This window comes from Lichenostomus cassidix, chromosome 1Aa, assembly GCF_008360975.1.
Source record: "Lichenostomus cassidix isolate B80296 chromosome 1Aa, HeHo_3.0, whole genome shotgun sequence".
Classification (NCBI taxonomy): domain Eukaryota; kingdom Metazoa; phylum Chordata; class Aves; order Passeriformes; family Meliphagidae; genus Lichenostomus; species Lichenostomus cassidix.
In genome coordinates, this window is record NC_139480.1 from 34,751,126 (window position 1) to 34,769,008 (window position 17,883).

The 17,883-nt window shown below is 36.3% G+C and overlaps 1 protein-coding gene across 1 annotated transcript in view; it reads left to right on the forward strand.

Annotated features, from left to right (window-relative positions):
* Window positions 1-17,883, forward strand: part of LGR5 (leucine rich repeat containing G protein-coupled receptor 5) — a 90,183-nt gene that overhangs the window by 36,803 nt on the left and 35,497 nt on the right. Inside the window, exons 2-4 of the mRNA XM_085044948.1 lie at window positions 174-245; window positions 13,487-13,558; window positions 15,184-15,255. Of these exons, the coding sequence (XP_084901074.1) occupies window positions 174-245; window positions 13,487-13,558; window positions 15,184-15,255 (216 nt within the window). The remainder of the gene's footprint in view (window positions 1-173; window positions 246-13,486; window positions 13,559-15,183; window positions 15,256-17,883) is intronic.

The window sequence follows — 17,883 nt, forward strand, 5'->3', positions numbered from 1 at the left end:
AGCTGTGTTCGTACAAAGGAGGAATGTTTAACGTGCTCACTAGATAATGATTCATCAATTCTGGCAGAGGAACTAATTTTTATTAATGTAGTACTTAAAAATGTGTGGAATGAACAGCTGGATGCCACAGTTGTGGCATGCTGTATTAAGTCTCTGTCTGTTTTCCCCTACAGTGATCTCAGTATGAACAACATTACTAAGCTGCCCTCAAACCCTGTGCACAATCTCCGCTTCCTGGAAGAGCTGTAAGTATCATTGTATCCTTGATGGGCATAGTCAGCACTAGACACATTCCTGTGTTTGTCTCTCATACTTACTGTGGGAACCAGATAAAATGGTGCAGGAAAGCTGTCAGCCTGACACTTTTGGCACATGCGGAAACACTTAGTTGAAAAAAAAACAATTGCTTGTGATTCTGGAAATGAACTTATAAAAGAGTTACCATGAGGCTACAACTTCTCTAAGCAGAGACAGAGCCAAACAAATTAAAATTTTTAAACAAGAACTGTTTAAAAGAGCTGGATTGCTTTTTGGAAATAGTTAAGCAGCAGGATATTAAAAGTTTGAATACTGGCTCATGTTTATTAAAATCCCAAGTAAAGCTGTAATCAAAACCAAAACCTGCTGCCTTGTTCTGCCTGTGTCAAGGACAATTGAGTCCACATTTCCTAGTATCAAGGCTTCTTGTCCTAATCACTTTTAATTACTGTTTCCTTACTCTTAAACTTAGGATCCCTGAAGGCTGACTGTAGAATGCAGAATCCTGCAAAAAGCTTAGTTACGCTATCTACTACATTCACCAGGGGGGAAAAGTGCATGGCGAAAACTAGCTGATCAAGCACAGCATCAAAAGAGGAATGTTGGCTTGAAGTGATGGTGACTAACCAAAAGTGAAAAGTATTGTGCATTCATAAGACCTGGATTTGGCAGTGACTCTAGTTATAATGGCCCAGGCTTACAAGAAAGTTTAGGTTTCTGAGGAGTGATGGAGACTCTATAACTGATGCACCATAGATCTTGTGGAAAAAAAGCTGGCACCTCTATTTGCATGAGTACATCTAAATATTGATTAATAGCCTTTTATTAAATGGGGCTTTTAAGTTTTTAGAAGTGAAAACCTGCTTTTTTTTTTTTTTTTTTTGTTATACTTAGCTGCTAACACACCATAAAATCCACATAAGATATGCAAAGTCATGGTGATACCCTTCCTGCTCATACATGGTCTGTTTTAAGCTCTGGAATGTGTACAGTTCTCTGCAATTTAGGTGGGTGTTGCACTGACCACTTTTGGTGTTCTTGTTAGTTCTCATTTGAATTTTGCCACCTGGTCTTTCCAACCAGCATCTACCCAAAAAAAAAAAAGAATCCATAACCATTTTGTATGCAGACCTTGGACAATATCCTATTTGCCAGCAGGTTTTCCTTTTATGTCTTATTTTTATTATTCTAAGCACTTCTATTTAGAAAGCTTTATTTAATTTTATTCTCTCTCTCTACTTACTCCTTTTCTTTGGTTATCAATATCTGTCTTGCCATTAGTGCAACTTTCAAATAACGTAGCAGATAGGAACATGACAGGGAGAGATGTCACACACAAAGTGTTAACAGTATTGAGTGCATGTGAAGTTAATCATGCCACAAAGGCCCTGCTTGGGAAGTTCTTCATCATGTTCATGTTTGCTTGTCCAATCTCCTGTCAATTGTAATAACCTTACTAAAACCTTCCAACCCAATTGCTCTCTGACCATTAAAGAAAATAATTAAACTAAATGTTTGGACTTTGCCTGGAAGGAAATTCTGATACAGCCAGGTTACCTTCACTCTTTCATTTTATTGTTAGATCACAGAATCACAGAATCAATTGGGTTGGAAAAGACCTTTGAGATCATCAAGTCCAACCTAACCCCACCTTATCAATTAAACCATGACACTGAGTGCCACATCCAGGGACGGTGACTCCACCACCTCCCTGGGCACCTAGATGACCCAAATAGTAAGACTCAAGTCACTGCCTGAGACTGTTCTGTGGTCAATGTCATCTTCCTAAACAAGACCTTTGAAAGTGTTCTTATCTTCTCCTTGTGCTGGGCCTACCTTTTTCACTGGAAGCATTAAACCTTTATTCTTGCAACTCTCTGTTCCAAATTGAGTAATTCCAGTCTTTCATTGCTGGTAGTATCAGTAAGGTATTTATTTTTTTACTGTGTTTTGTTCTACATATACATAGTCAACTGTTCTATTTGTTTCACACAAGCCAATCACTTCTATTTCTCATTCATGTAATGCTGTTTTGTGAAATTCTTCTAGTTTGCATTCACTTTTAAAATAAGCTTAAAAAAGCCTTTGAAGGTCTGAGGCAACTTCTCATTGTGCTGAGAGATTGTTTGGTGTTCAGGGCATGCAGTACAATTCAGCCTAGTATTATATAGAAAAAAGTATAGACAAAGGAAAGGGAATTTTGAATTTTATTTAATTTTGAAGTAGGGGAAAACAGCCATTGTAGTTCCTACGCTCCACTATATTAATTTTTGACAGTTATTATACATATGGAAATTATTTTTCCCATCCAGGCATTGCCACATGATTTTTTTTCCCTAGCTTACCTGAAAAATCTGTGTTTTGTTTATGTGGCTCAGTTAAAAGGTACTCTTGAAAAATATAACTTATCCCATAATGGAGACATTATTAAAATAAGATTTTATTAGATCTTTACCAAAGCAATATCTAATAAAATGAAAACCCATCTTAGAAATGTCTATTTGATCTTTGAAGTACAACAACAGAAGGAGCTTGAAATGCAGCTTTTAGAGTGTTTTAATGATGTAAAAATGTTACTAACCCCTTTATTAGCTATCTGGTTCAAACATCTGATAAAAGCTCATGATTGAACCACTGAATTTGAGCTTAGATGTTACATCCTCAATGCCTGGTTTGGCAATACTATTAAGTGATTACCCTGAAAGAACTGAGGTTTTATTAAAACAGTTAAACTAATTGTTTGGACTCCAAAGCAGTGATGTACAAGTCAGGTCTGTTCAGCCAGTTCTGACCTTCCAGGCTGAATCTGATCCACTTTTACAGCCAAGGTTAGACATGTCTACATGCAGCATTCTTCCAAACCTGATGATTATGCCTGGTACTTGTTCTTAACCAAAGCCTATGGTCACTGAAGTAAAACGTACTGAAAGTATTTTTGAGGTGCACGTTCCTCTGAAAATTTTGGAAAACCGTGTAGTACTTGGAACTTTGTAGCTCTCAAACATTTAATTCTGAGCAAAATCTTTTATTTGTGAAAAGGATGAGCCTTTCAGATTTAATTTTCTCTTAAAGCATATATGACAGAACTCCCACCAAGAAAGTGTGTTTCAGCTGCTTGATTATCAGCAAGTTGCTCTGCATGAACTTGTACTAAACTATTAAGTCAAATTCTTCATTATAAATTCAAAATAACTGCAGATATTTATCAGTCTGACCGAGTCCAAGACTCAGTTCATGTGGATTATTTCTAGACATATGTCATTATACAGGATGTGTAGAATGCCTGTTCAAATAGAGCAGGGAATTAGAGTAATGCATGGAAAAAAGTTTTTTAAAAAATCTAAAGACTTATGCAAGGTCAGACTCTTAAGTGTTTTAGAGGCAACTACATCTGAGTGCAGACCTAACATTTTGTGATTAGTTACACTTCAAAGCAGTGCCTGAAACTATTTTATTTTATAAATTAATGTCTCAATGAAAAGTGAGGAAGAAAGCCAATAATAATTTAAAACTATTTCAATCAGACCTACCTACAAAATCTCTCCAACTAGATATATATCCACATATACGTACATATGCATAAATACATGCACAGACACCTACGCATGCACATATATAAAGCTTTCATTTTAATTTGGAACATTCCACAGATAAGCAAAGCTTCAAATGATTTTTACTAAATTGCTATTTTTCAGCAACTTAAAAATGGGTGTTTTAGTTATACAGCAACAAAAGACTGTTGGATTACAATTACTTTACTACAGAGTATGACAGTCCAAAATACCCTCTTTTCTGCAAAATCAAGGATTGCAGTCACCCTAAATTAATTGCAATCTACATACAGGTGAAAGAATGCTTTCTGACACATGATTATTTAAAATAGTCTTAAAATTAAATAACTATGTATCTATGAAATTTTTGAGATTGATCTTGGCATTCATTTTTGACAATACAGTAGTATCTCAGGCAAAAGTGCCTTTAAAAGTACATTTTACTGTAATACAGAAGTGCAGAATTGCAGATACAGTACATAAGAGATGTATTTTATGAATCTTACCGTGATTTGTGTTGAAATCCCTTTACACTGCAGAAGTGGTCAAGAGGCCACTGTGTATGCGAAAATGAAGTCCTAAATTACCAGGCATGATCTTATTTATTTTTTTTCTTTTTACTTCTCTCTGTGTTTGCTGTTTCTCCTGCAAAGAGGTTTTCAAAGTGTTGATGGGAACTGGGTGTTCTTTTCCCCACTGACTCTGAGTCATGGGACTGAGATCTCTGATCCTGTATATGTTTGAAAACTGAGAGCATTTGCTCTTGGGGTCCTATATGGTCTTTATTTTTGTGCTGGTGCAGGCACATTGTGACTAGCACTGAAAACAGATTCTGTACTTTTAACTATAATATAAGCTGGTTGAAAACATTGAAGTGCTGCAGCCATAGTCTGAAACTATTTTAGAAAGGGGGGGAATCTTGTATTTTACTTCAACAATCTTGGAACAGTATCGTTAAATACTAAAATATTTCCAAAAGGTTAACTGCATAAATTTAAAAACCTCTAAGGCAAAAAAGCAAAAATACCAGCAACTGACATGCAGAACTAAAATAAAAGTACAGTATCATCTGATGGCCTCAAACTGCCCACACATTCCAATGTCACTTCACTCCCAGTTTTACAGTTCTTGCCCAGCAGGTTTTAGCAGAGCTGGTCCTGGTGGAAATTGGTTTGTGTCACCTCCATCAGCTAAAGTTTCAAGAACTGTCTCTGCTAAATGACTTGTGATCCCCTAGATAAATACAGAGCGGTGCACAACCTAACACCTGAGTTGTGAATTCAGTTTCTTCTTATAAATTGCAAACCTGGTTTCTTCACTTCATGTGTGCATCCATGTGGATCAGACTGTGTCACTGTGCTCAACACATGGTGTTTGTCAGCGAGAAGTACCTGTCACCAGCCCAGCAAGTGGCCCATGGCACACTGTAAATTCTGCTGCTGTAAGACAGACTTTGTTGATACTTGAAGACTGTAGTTTCCCCATTTTGCTTTAATATAGGTCTGCACTCAAAGTCCTGACAGAGGGAAGTGCACCAGTTGTCTTGAAATATGTTGGTAAAAATAGTAAGAAGGTGTTTACCTAGTTAATCAGTTGGAAACAATGACAACAGTTTTCTCCCCTAGTTTTTGCATGCACAGTTTAGATTTACTAGAAAAGAACAAACCCAAGCACAGAAGATTCCTGCGGTATTAGTTAACAACTTGTAACCTTTACATCTACAAAACAAGGGCCCTGGTGTTCTGGAGCTGTTACTGCCTTTGATGCTGTCCCTTTGATGCCACCAAAGCAAGTAACAATAAAGACCTCACCCATGTGGATGTGTCAGCCTGACATCCTCCAAACTGCCCTTTTTGCTATCTTGTCAACAATAACAAGATGAGGAACAGAAAAATAGTAAAAAAGAGAGAGAGAGAAACAACAGAGCAAATACCTTACTAAATCAGAGCTGCTTGCATTGCTTATTGAATAGCTTGTGCTGACAGATAATTATTCTGGAAATGTTAGTGCAAATTGCACAGAGCAACCTTGACACTGGAACTGCTGTGCATCTGTGGGGTAAAGGGGAAGAAGGGGAGATGATGGGATAGGGAAAAGATAAGAGAGAAGTGAAAATATTCAGATATGCTTGCAAGCAGAAGCAATAACTGTTTGAGGTTGATATCCAAGAAACTTTGTCAGTGCTGCTGCTTTACTCTTATTGAGCATCTGTTGAAGTTTGGTTTTGGCTTGTAGCTTATAAATGCTTTCTGGAACTTGTAATTTATTATCCAGCAATATTCATTAGGAACTAGTTCAGAACATCAAAAAGAGTCATTGGAAGTACTTTTTGTGTTTTGCGATCGATACAGATAGTGACATTACACTTAATTAAACTAGGGTGAAGCATGCTGTATATCTGTAGATCCTGAGGCAGGATTTTAATTTAAGTCTTACACATTCTGTGTGTACTGCAGTAGCAAGTGTGCAGAATTTTTTTTTTTTTTTTTTTTTTTTTTTTTGTCAGTGGAAGCTCTGCCTGTTTTTAGACTGCTTGATTTCAGCACAGTGATAACTTTTGGTACCTACATGGGTCAATTTTTTCACTTGCTTAGGATTATGGGTAAGGAATTCAGACCACATCACATTTATGTCTAATAGGTTGTCAAGCACAGTAGAGCCAACATCTTCGTTTTGTTTTTTTGAATTTCCAAAGAGGAGTAGCTGTAACTCGTCCAGTAATTAATTGCTGTTGCCTCATTGTACCACTCAGAAAACAGCAGCAACCTCAAAACTTGGATCTAAACAATTAGTGTTCTTTGCCTATCAGGCTGAAATTGCTAAACAGCTAACACATTTTTCATTATTTTCAGTGTGATTGTGGTGTGTGGTGTTGCAGTACACTTCAGCCACTTCCTGCTATTAATGATTATTACTATTAATTCCTGTCTTTTCTGATGATACTGGCAGGAGGGTATCTTTACTGGGATAAAACAAAACCCAGCATCAAAAGTGTAAATGATACTTGGGAGACGCAGCTTAGGAAATATTATGCATATGATCCACCATTTATTGCTCCATCTTGCTCTAATATTTAACTAACGAGAAAGAAATTTTAGCAGTTTTAAGATTGTGGTTTGGTGACAGCATTCTTCAAACACAGAAGTAGTGCCTCTTAGTGATTGTATCCATGAGATCCACTGCTGGGAATCAGTGTGGGATTTTCTGGCTGCTGCTGGAGTCCCTCCTGACAGTTGGCCTTGCTGCAGTTGGAAGTTAGATACTTGGATACCTGTTCAGCAGAAGAACCCACTTGTTCTCTGCCCTGTCTAGGGACAGCTTCCCAAAGAAAGAGATCAGTTGTCTTTAGCAGTTACTGGATCACAGCCTTGCCAGATGCAGAAAGAGTCTGTGCCTTCTATAAGTGGAGAAAGAAACAGTATGTTTTAGACCGTATTCTTAACTGACAAAAATCTATGATCTGTTTCATCAAAGCCAGTTGAAGATCAAATACACACTGATTTCATTCCAACTGCTTTAGGTCACTTGGCTTTATTCCAGTTTACACCCTATGAGAATTTGGCACAAACATTTTAAAAGGCAATTAGGCCCTAAAGCAAGAGCAGACTGTTATATTTGAATTTCCAACTAAACTGTAAGTAGCAGTAAATATAACATGGAGCACAATTATGACTTGCACACTCCCTTCCCTTATTTAAAGAAAGGAGGGTATCTTTACATTTTCTTCTTTGATGTCTCTGAGCATCAGATGTTTTAATAGATCATTTGATTCACATTTATTTTTCTATAACTGTATTTTTATAGTTTTATTTAACATGACAGATTGAAATATAAAAATATAATTAAAAGACAGACTAACATTTAAATCCATAGGCTAGCAAAATAATTCTTAAAAAACATTTTGAAATGTGTTGATATCCGCCATTAATTATTAACATTGTAAATAATCACCCATTAATTCATACATATGTATTGCATTGGCCTGAGAATAATTATTAATAAATATAAAATTAAATTCTTATCTCAAAATTTTAGTTGACTCTGATTAAGTGCTGTATGAGTACCCCATATTGTCAAAGCTTTTTTGATGTAAGAAGTAGGGGCATTTCCTTTTACCTGTTTATTGATGTACATGTAACCTGAAGAAAATTAGAAATAAAAATAGATAAATTATATATTGACTATATATTTATATAAGTGGAGTAAATATATGTGTAGTTATGTGCTTGTGTACCTTTAACAAAGTTTGACAGGAAACCAAATTGAAGCAAGATTCAAGATGGGTAATTCTTCCTTGAACAAAGGCAATTTTTCATACCAGAACAAGTTGTTTTAGAAAAAGATTTAGAAATTTATGTTTACTTGTTATACTTCCATGTTAGTCCTCCCCAAATAGCCATTTCCTCCATTAGAAATTGGAGCAGTAGGTTTAGGATTGATTGTAGTGTAATTGGTGCAGCTCCTCAGAGAAAAGTAAATTAGGGGCAAATATGATACTGTGGTAGGATGCAAATGAGAGCTCCATTTCCACTTGTGTCAGCACAAATTTTTCCCCAGACTTCAATGAGACTGATATTTCACCATGGATCATTATCAGGTATTCAGAACAATTACGGCAGTTGGAAGAGGCGGATCAGGCTTTTAAGGAAGAAGTTTCAAATTACAAAAGAGAGTTTCTTATCTGTACACAAGGTATAAAAGGCACAGTCCATGGTTACATGAATTTTCATGGAATTTTCTGCATCGCATACTAGTGGTTTAGCACCAAATGCAGGAAGGTAACACACACAGCAAAACAGTCCCATCTGTTGGAGTTTTTCACTGTCTCAGGCCCTCTGAATTTTCAATTTCTATTCACAAAAACAAAGATTATTTTCTGCAGTCTTTAGATTTTTCTACATGATTTCTCTTCAATTTTCTGTCTGGCGAGTTTGTTATCTGTAGAATATAAGGTAGCAAATGATGAATAGAACATCTGAAAATAGACAAATATAAAACTGACTGGATTGTGGCTCTCTTGATACTAAGCTACGCATATATATAAATATATATAGATATAGAGATATAAATATATCCATGATAACATTATCTTAGCATGTGCAATCTTTGCTCTCATTCCTTAAATAAAATCAACAAACCAGTTAGTGAACAGAAGCAAAATGCAGAGTCAAAGAGACATGAAAGAAGGATACTGGTTCACAGAATTATTCTTGTAGAAATCCCTCTGTATCTTTGCACAGTTGATGAATGATTTCAGATTGCACTCACAATTGCATTCTGTATAGGATATTGCACTACATGGTAACTGATTAAATATAATGCAACACAAGTGATGCAATGACATATAACCTAATCTGTATTAAAGGGCATGTACTGACATTAGTCTAGAAACTTTGAGTCAGTCTGGTATTCATATCATAGTTTACTGGCATAATACCCAGAGTCCAATATATTTATCAGAAATTTGAGTGTAATGAATTTCTACTTAATTGTATCTGGTCTGAAATAGAAGTACAACAGTTTCACTGCATTTTCACTTCGTAGTGGTGGAGCTTGACTCCTTTCATACTGTTTATTCCTATTTTATGTTAAGCCACACCGAGATTCAGAGTGTCAGCTATTCTCCTACATTTCAGCACCTTGCAAGATTTTATGAGTAACTTGTTCCAGAAAATTCCATTGTGCTAATCCTGTTAGAACAGAGCATGAATATTGATCAATGCAAACATATGCTTTTTCCCAAAGAGACTGTTACCTCCCTTTCATGTCCTTCCTTTAGCTTTGATACTACTAGATTTGGAAATACACTTGGAAATACACTTCACAGATGCTCACTCAGCATTTGCTGGACTATATCATACTTAAGCAGAGAAGGAAAGCAGCCTCTACCCATATTATACTGTCACTGTCTGCTGCAGACTGAGAACTAGCTGGGTTAGATTTCCCACAGGTTCTTTTTACAGTTAGTGGAAATGTGGTTTTTTTTAATTAAATGCCACAGGTTTTTATCTGTAGAGAGAAGACTTTTTAGTGTTTCAAGTTCACCATCCATCCCAGCAGGTATAGAGATGCTTGGTACCAGGTGAGGTTTGTCCTGATGCAGAAAACATCCACACAAAAAGCCATTTTGAGTTGGCAAAGAAAAATTATTTTACTAGAAATGTAAAGGAAATAGCGGACTGTTCTCAGTCACAACTCATATTTATTTGCTTCTTTCTGATGAATGAAGTTTTTCTCTTCAGACAATCAAAGGAAAACAAGAAAAAAAAATTCTGATAATTTTTGGAACTTTAGTTCTCTTGTCTGGGAATGTTCTTTTGACTGGGTAATCACCATTTCTCAGAACTATGACACTGCAGGAGAGGTCAGAATATGTCAAAGGGGTCAACAGATGGGGAGCACACAAAGGAGAGCCCAGACACACCTTTTCTTGGATCTGACCATAGGCCATGAACCTGACCTGCAGCACCACAACTATTCCAACAGTGAGCAGTGATGGCCAGTGGGCTAAATGTCATGGAAAGATATTTTATAAATTGCTGCCATTTAAAAGTATGGAGGCCTCTCAGCTCATTTATTTTACATCTTTCAGAAAGAAACTTGCAGTAGTGTAAATATGCCTAAGCCAAAAGTATCCTGACTCCAAGTAACAAGTAACAAGTGCTGAAGGAGACGTGGTGGCACTTCTCTGTAAACTTTTCCAGCCTCCATTAATTTGCAAGATTATTCAAAGCAGTGTAAGTAAAATCTAAATCTAAAATAACATAGTGCAAAAATATGATCCTTTTTAATTACTTTTTCATGAAAGAGATGTGATACATATGAGCCTGAATATAGTTAATGAGATATCTCTAATATGAGAGAGAGATTTTTAAAATAATGTCAGAAATGCTTAAAATAAAAAAAACTTTTTATTAAAACTTTGGATATTCAAAATTGTTCAAACAATAAAGTCAACCATTAGGTTATGTAAGTGCTATAAAAAAGTAATTTCATTCCTGCGCTCAGAAATCATTAACTAAATACTCAGCTACAGAGACAGGTGTGGTGTCCATTTTCATTTGTTCAGGGAAAATTATACTTACCCATTCAGACTAAAATTGCTATCCATAGTACATCTGAAAATGAGTAAAATACTGGGCAGCTTCCCTCAAATAATTTGGGTAATGGAAAACAAAATCCCTGAGTGGGAAGAGTGAACCCTGGTAGATACTTGATACATACTGTAGTATCAACAAAGGGGTTAGTTTTCCCCTATGCTGAGGCTGAGAATGGAAATATAGTAATAGCAAGAAAACACTGCAAGGAAGACATTAAAAATTATGAGGAATAAATAAGCTGAATTTCATGAGCTTTGCAGCATGCCTTAAGGAACTGATGTGCAAACATTTACCCAAGAATATTAAAAAACTAGACAACCATCCGAATGAGTAATTTTTGCTGATTTTTACCAAATACTACAGTGCTGGGGAGTTCTAATGGGCTGGGAAAATGCTACTATTGTGCCATAAGTGGTTTCATAGAGCATCTTGGGAATAGATAGGTGCTTTTCCTGAGCTTGTTCCACAGAAAATCATGGAAAGTGCATCATGAGAAAGAATTTAGTATGGTAAATGAAGGTCAGACAACATCATTGCGTCAAAAATAATTGTTGCCAGATGTCTGCCTTTTCTGACACTGTCAGTTTGCTTGGTGAGAGAGCTACAAGGACATACATGTGTTTTGGCATTTGTGATATATTTAATGTAGCCCTCTGCTGAAATATGTGAGACTGTACATGAATAGCATGAGCTGCTGCTGCATCAGCAGAGGAATATCACAGAAGATAGTTCTAAGCACTGTCTATAAAATTAGTGAGACTTCTTTGCAAACTGAAAAATATTCAAAGCAGAACTTCAAGAATGACCCGAGGTTGAAAAATACTCCTAAGGAGTAAATACACAAGTTGTGCCTACCAGAAAGTTTAACATGCTGTTTCTACATCTGTCTAAAGTGTTTGTAGAAGACATTTTTAATAGTGTGTTTTAATGAGGAGTAGCTCAGCATTACAGGTTACACAGCTCAGCAGGGTTGTCTACACAGGAAAGAACCTTTTCCACTAACTGAAAATTCCTGAAAAGTCTTTAGAACTAGGATCTAGATTCATGTTTCCTTTTTCTTTTCCTTTTGTTTTTTTTTTAATATATAGCCAAATTTATCTTTTTATTTTCTGTATGAAAGCAATGACTGAAAACAAGGTGTGCACAGGACTCTGTAGTTAGCTCAGGGAAAACTCAATCCCAAAAGAGCACAACACTTAAGGGCTAGTCAGTGCTGGATCTTTGGGACTCCAGTCAAAAGTACTTGGCCTTTTCCATGAACAGTATTGGCAAATCTGGTGCCTATTTCAGTCCTGTATGTTCCTCTCTGGCAGCTTGGTACCTAAGGAATTTCCTGGAACTAGTCCTGTGTTCTTTCCTAAGGGTCCAGAGGCCAAATCAAATGTCAGCTCTGTTATCACATCAGCTGGGCTGTGGGCTCTGCAGTTCTGGTGTGCAATATCTTGGCTGGTGGGATGAGCAGTTCTACTTGGCTTAACTTGGTCTGCAAACATCATATCAACTTGTCTTTTTTTGTTAGCTAGGAGCAGACACTGTGGCCCTACTGACTCAAAGTAGCTTGACTGGGAAGCTGTCCCTTACCAGTCAGTTTTCCAGGCAGGGTACAGGTATCACAGCAACTTCAGGCTGGGTTGCGATGGCAGAAGGGTAAGTGTAAGATCATAGGGTGGGTTGAGTTGGAGGGGGCTTTAAAAACCATCTAATTCTAGCCCCCTGCCATGGGCAGGGACAATTTCCACTATACCAGGTTGCTCAAAGCCCCATCCAACCTGGCCTCAGGCATTTCCAGGATTGTCTGGAGCTGCACTGATGGGGAACATGGAAATCCCATTGTTTTACATCAAATAGATTATCTCTTTCCTAGACACAAAGCTTACAGAATGATGCAGTCTTTTTTTTTTTTTTTTTTTTTGTCAGAGTTACATGCTTTACAGAGGTATTTGGTGTACTTACCTAGGTCTGTAAAATACCTTCAGGCAATCTGAGAGCAAGATGCAATAGAAGTAGGGGGAAAAATGCCCTACAAATTATAACAAATAGACTTTTTGCCAACCTATTGCACATCTCACAGGGAAAACTGTTATTATACCAGTACTGCAGTTTTATGTGTAGTTATTTCAAAATGCACTGTAATCATTGCTGTGGGGATATATTTTTATATTAGTGCAAATGAGTTAAATGTTCACAGATATCATACATGCACAATTCTAAAAGTGCATGCCTGTAAATGCTATGATGCTAATGGTTGTCAATATGTCTGTATTTTAGTTGCTGGGATTGTTCTAATCTCTAAAAAGAATATGAAGAATTAAATGTAAATTCTAAACCATAAGCCAAATTTGCAATAAAACTGAATTTTTTTTCTCTGCAGTCCAGCTGTCAGTGGATCAACTGTGCAGTTACAGGCTTTTCTCTTTTTTTTGCCTTTAAAAGTGTATTAATGACAAAACTAGGCTCTTAAACTACTGCCTCTGGCATCAGTCGCTCAAACATAGCTGTGTTGCACTTTTTAGCAACCAAATTAATTCCACATGAAGAGAAAAAGTATTCACTCTTTTCCCTTTTCAAACTTTGCAGACGTCTTGCAGGAAATGGCTTGACATACATTCCTAAGGGAGCATTTGCTGGCCTTTTCAGTCTTAAAGTGCTGTAAGTAAACTGTGTGTTGTTTGATATATTTCTGATTTCCTGAATGCTCTAGGGAACTAATTAACCAGTGAAGTTTTGATCAAGTAAATTACATATTTTGATCAGCTCATTTTGAACAATTCAATTGAAGATGCATATGAACATCATTAAATCTTTGTTTTTTCACATAGAAAATACCCTAAACAAAAGTTGGAAAACATTAATGCCATTCTAAAAACAAGTTGCTCATCAAGTAGAGGTCTCTGTACAATATCAAAGGTAAAAATTGGTTCAGTTAATAGTTTCTTTAATTATCTCAAAAAATCTGATTTCAACAGAACTTTTCATGATCACACAAAACTGGGGGTAAATTGCCTTTTCCTTTTCTTGAAAGACAGGGGGGGAAAACATTATTGTATACAACACAATTTAAAACACAGTTCATATTTCCTATCTTCTTTGCAATCTAATGACTATTAGATAAATTATAAAAAATATTACAAAACCCTGTATTATTTGGCGTGATAAGACAGTATGTGTAGCTACTAAAATTATTAGCAGGCTATATCTCACAGTGGTTACTCTAGAGGGATCTTTGCCCATGTAAAGTTCACAGAAACTTTATTATTAGCAAGATTATTATTAACAGATTATTAGCAAGAATGTATCAATGTATTATTTGCAAGAACGCTGACCTCCTAGGCAACGTCCAGCCAGACCTGATGCTATTGTACAAATCTCTACTGAAAAAATACTCAACTGGAAAAGAAGTATCAAGAGATTCCCACTCCATCTACTTTTAAGTTGACAAGCTCTAGCTCTTGTTGGCCCAAGCAGATTTAGGCCTGCCAGAAATTATTTAATTTACAATGTCCCATTGAATATTCCTCCTTTTGAAGGCAACATGTACTACTTCAGATTTATCTGCATTATATATGTAGGAGTTGGTCCAAACAAGGATGTTAGGTTGAATGAATGAAACCATATTCAAAAGGAGGAAAATATTGTTTAGGAATGGAAAGAGATTTTTCAATCTCTGCAAGCTAAATGATATGGTATTTTCGAAGAAAAGATTTGTCAGATGATTGCTAGCAACTTTTGGTTCGGGAAAATTAATTTCATTGAAAAAGAATTAGCAATTTATTTGCAGAGATAAAATTTTATTCAAGTTAACTCATATATGCCTTATACAGTTAAAAGTTATATTTGCTATTGTTGTATTTTCCTGAGTAAGGATTTCAAGAGTCAGTCCTTCACAGCTTTATCAGAATAGAATCTCTTCGGAAGGAAAACAAAATCAGTACATGAGAAAGAAAATTTCAGAATCACTGGGCAAAATTAGGAGGTTAAAAGCCCTATTGAAAGCCAATCAGATTTATTCTTTTAACTTTCTTAGCTGCTTTGAAAATCCTGCTCAAAGCTGATGTCTAGCTGTTAACAAAGCTGATATGCTACAGGTATTTGTTTGCTTTGAAGAGAGCGGGCTTTTGGCAGGGGCAGGGGAATGGAGTATTTGTGTAACTTTCCTTTCTTTGTAATCTTGAATTAGAACCAGCACAAAGAATGTAAGCTTGAAAGAAAATTTGCAATAGAAAGAAATTATCTTTACTGTGTTGATTCTGGTTTTTGTGCTACTCAAAACATAGGATGCTGCAGAATAACCAGCTACGCCAGGTTCCTACTGAAGCACTCCAGAACTTGCGCAGCCTGCAGTCTCTGTGAGTATACCTGATTAATCAATTTGCAACCTTGCATGAACAGCAATATACAATTACCTAATAATTATCTCTTAATATCACTTCATAATGTACTGAATCAAATTGTTCTTTTAATTCTCTTTGAGCTGCTTTTTGAGAGAACTGTACTCTCAATTAAACATCAAAAGTGACTGGTTTCATTCCAGTAATTTTATGACACTGACAGCTTCTTTGCAGCATTATAGACTGGTTCAACATCTGAGAAGACACTCCTTGGCCTGCAATGCTTTCTGTCAAGAACATGGTTTCTCATTAGTATTCTTTACCAGGGAAGACAAGGAATCCCAAATTACTCCCCTCTTTCTTTTCATTTGGTGTAATTTTTTTCTTTTTAAGCAGTATGGAAAACGCTAATAACTCATGGAACAAAGTGTACTAGAAGATGCTTAATTATATTCTGTGCTTCAGGCAGGTCTCTGTATTTATAGTTCTTGACTGTCCGTGCTGACTCAATCCACGAGCTTCAGTTTTAACAGAACTCCTGCCAGAACTGCTAGACCAAGAGTGAAATTGGCTGCTTCGTGGTACGAATGAAATTTTTTGGTGTGCTGCTGTCCCATAAGAATGGTTGTACCAGGTTGTGCTAAAAGGTGACCCAGCCCAGCATCCAGCCAGCAAAAACGGATGCCAAAGGAAATCTAGAAGGTCCAGCAAAGAGTTTATTACTACTTCAGTGAACTGTTCCAGCTACCAGAGATTTGCACTCAAGGACTCACTGAGTCTATTGTGGCTTCTTCTGTGAGTTTGTTCAATTGCTTTTTGAGCCAGTGAAACACTCATGATTTTTTGTGGCAGCATGTCTGCTGATCAGCTAGCCTGTGTAGCATGGTGAGGTACCTCCTGATACTTGTAACTTCTCACCACATCTTATGTTCTCTGCAGCCTCAGGAAAAAGTGGGAGCAGCAGTCCTATATTGATGTACACCAGATTTACATACCTCTCTTGTATCTCCATAAGTCAATTTTTCCAATGTAGTTTACTAGGATTATTTCTCATGTGGAGCTATTCCATTCCTCTGGTCATCCTTGTCATGTTACTGAACTTTTTTTCAGTTCTCACATATTTGATCTGAAATGAGTGAAAGAGGGATAAGCCCTGCACAGCAGGTTTAAAGTGCTTGCACATCATGGGTTTACAGAGGGAAAAAAATGGAAATTTGTTTTTTTAATTTTTTTAACCTTTACTGAATGCTAAGTTGTTATTTTCATACTTATTGCACCTGCAGGACCTCTTTCTATCATGTTAGTATCTACTCAAGAACTTGTCCTGCAAAGTTTGAATTGCATTTTCCTTAAGTGTCTCTCTTGACACCTATCTGTACTGAGCTTCATCTACCATGCTCTTGTTCAGGCAATTTGGTATAAGTTTCTTCTGCTGCACTTGCAGTTCAGATTTTGAAACCACAAAGACATTCTTGCTGTCCAAACACAGGATGTAGTAAATTAAGTTAGTTTCTGAATTATACAGAAAACTGTATTGTCACCTGATACAAAAAAAAAATTAGCAAATTTTTCTAACAGATCTACTGATTTTGAATCTGCAGCATAAAATATCTAGATGATTGAAAGGAGAGAAGTAGCTCTTTGATCAGAAGAAAATGTCAACTCTGTATGCTTTAGTTGACCGCCTTATATTGTCACAGAATTATTCTCAAATAAAATCATTTTCCTAATACTTTACAAGAACCAAATAGGAAATTCAGCCTGGAAGTTCTAACAGCTTCCACAAGAAATGTTGCTACAGTGTGCACTGAGCACCAGCATAACAGGTGAAATTCTAACAATGACAAGGGTAGAATGAGCACCTGTACCAATCTGGTTAGAGTTAAGATGTGTTGGTTAAGAAATTTGCTATGTCAAACATACTTACTTTTTTTTTGTGTGCGGGTAAAGAAGTTCCACCAGAAGGTTAACATATTTTGCATACATTTTGTTCAGCCAAAATCTGAAGACCAGAATTAATTAAATTAATTTATTTTCAGAAAAATTATGTCATCTGTGTATAACTTAGCACTACACAGACACACATCATACTGTAATAGCTCTCATGTTCTTATGTCCGTCTTGAACTACATTTACCTCCTTAATATACAAAGCATTTGTTAAGGTTTCTAAGGGTGAAACAGCCCCAAGAATTAATTATCTTATAATTGTTATTTGGTCAGTACCTTTTTTCTTTATTGACCAGACACAGACAGAAATATCTCAGCCATATACTTTTGAGGTTACGGTTCTTTCCTTTGATCTTTCAAAAAGTCATGAGAAAATGCTGGTCTAGTGACTATATTAGGTTTTCTTTCTGCTAAACAAACAAAAAAAATCTTGCTGAGATCACATCACTCTATACACATTCTGGACCAAAACATGATAAGCCAAGCCAACAAGAGTTCCTTTGTTGCTCTGAAACAGATTGTTGAATTTTCAGTGCAGTTTCTAAACAAAATGACAGTCTCACTCTGGCTTTGTTGCAAATATTTTTTTTTCCTTAGGTGAAGAAGTTAAAGAAGCAAACCAGAGTTTGTGCAGTCTATGTTAAGGACTGAATTAAAATAGAGGGAGAATAGTAATGGTCAGTAGAAACCTTTAGAC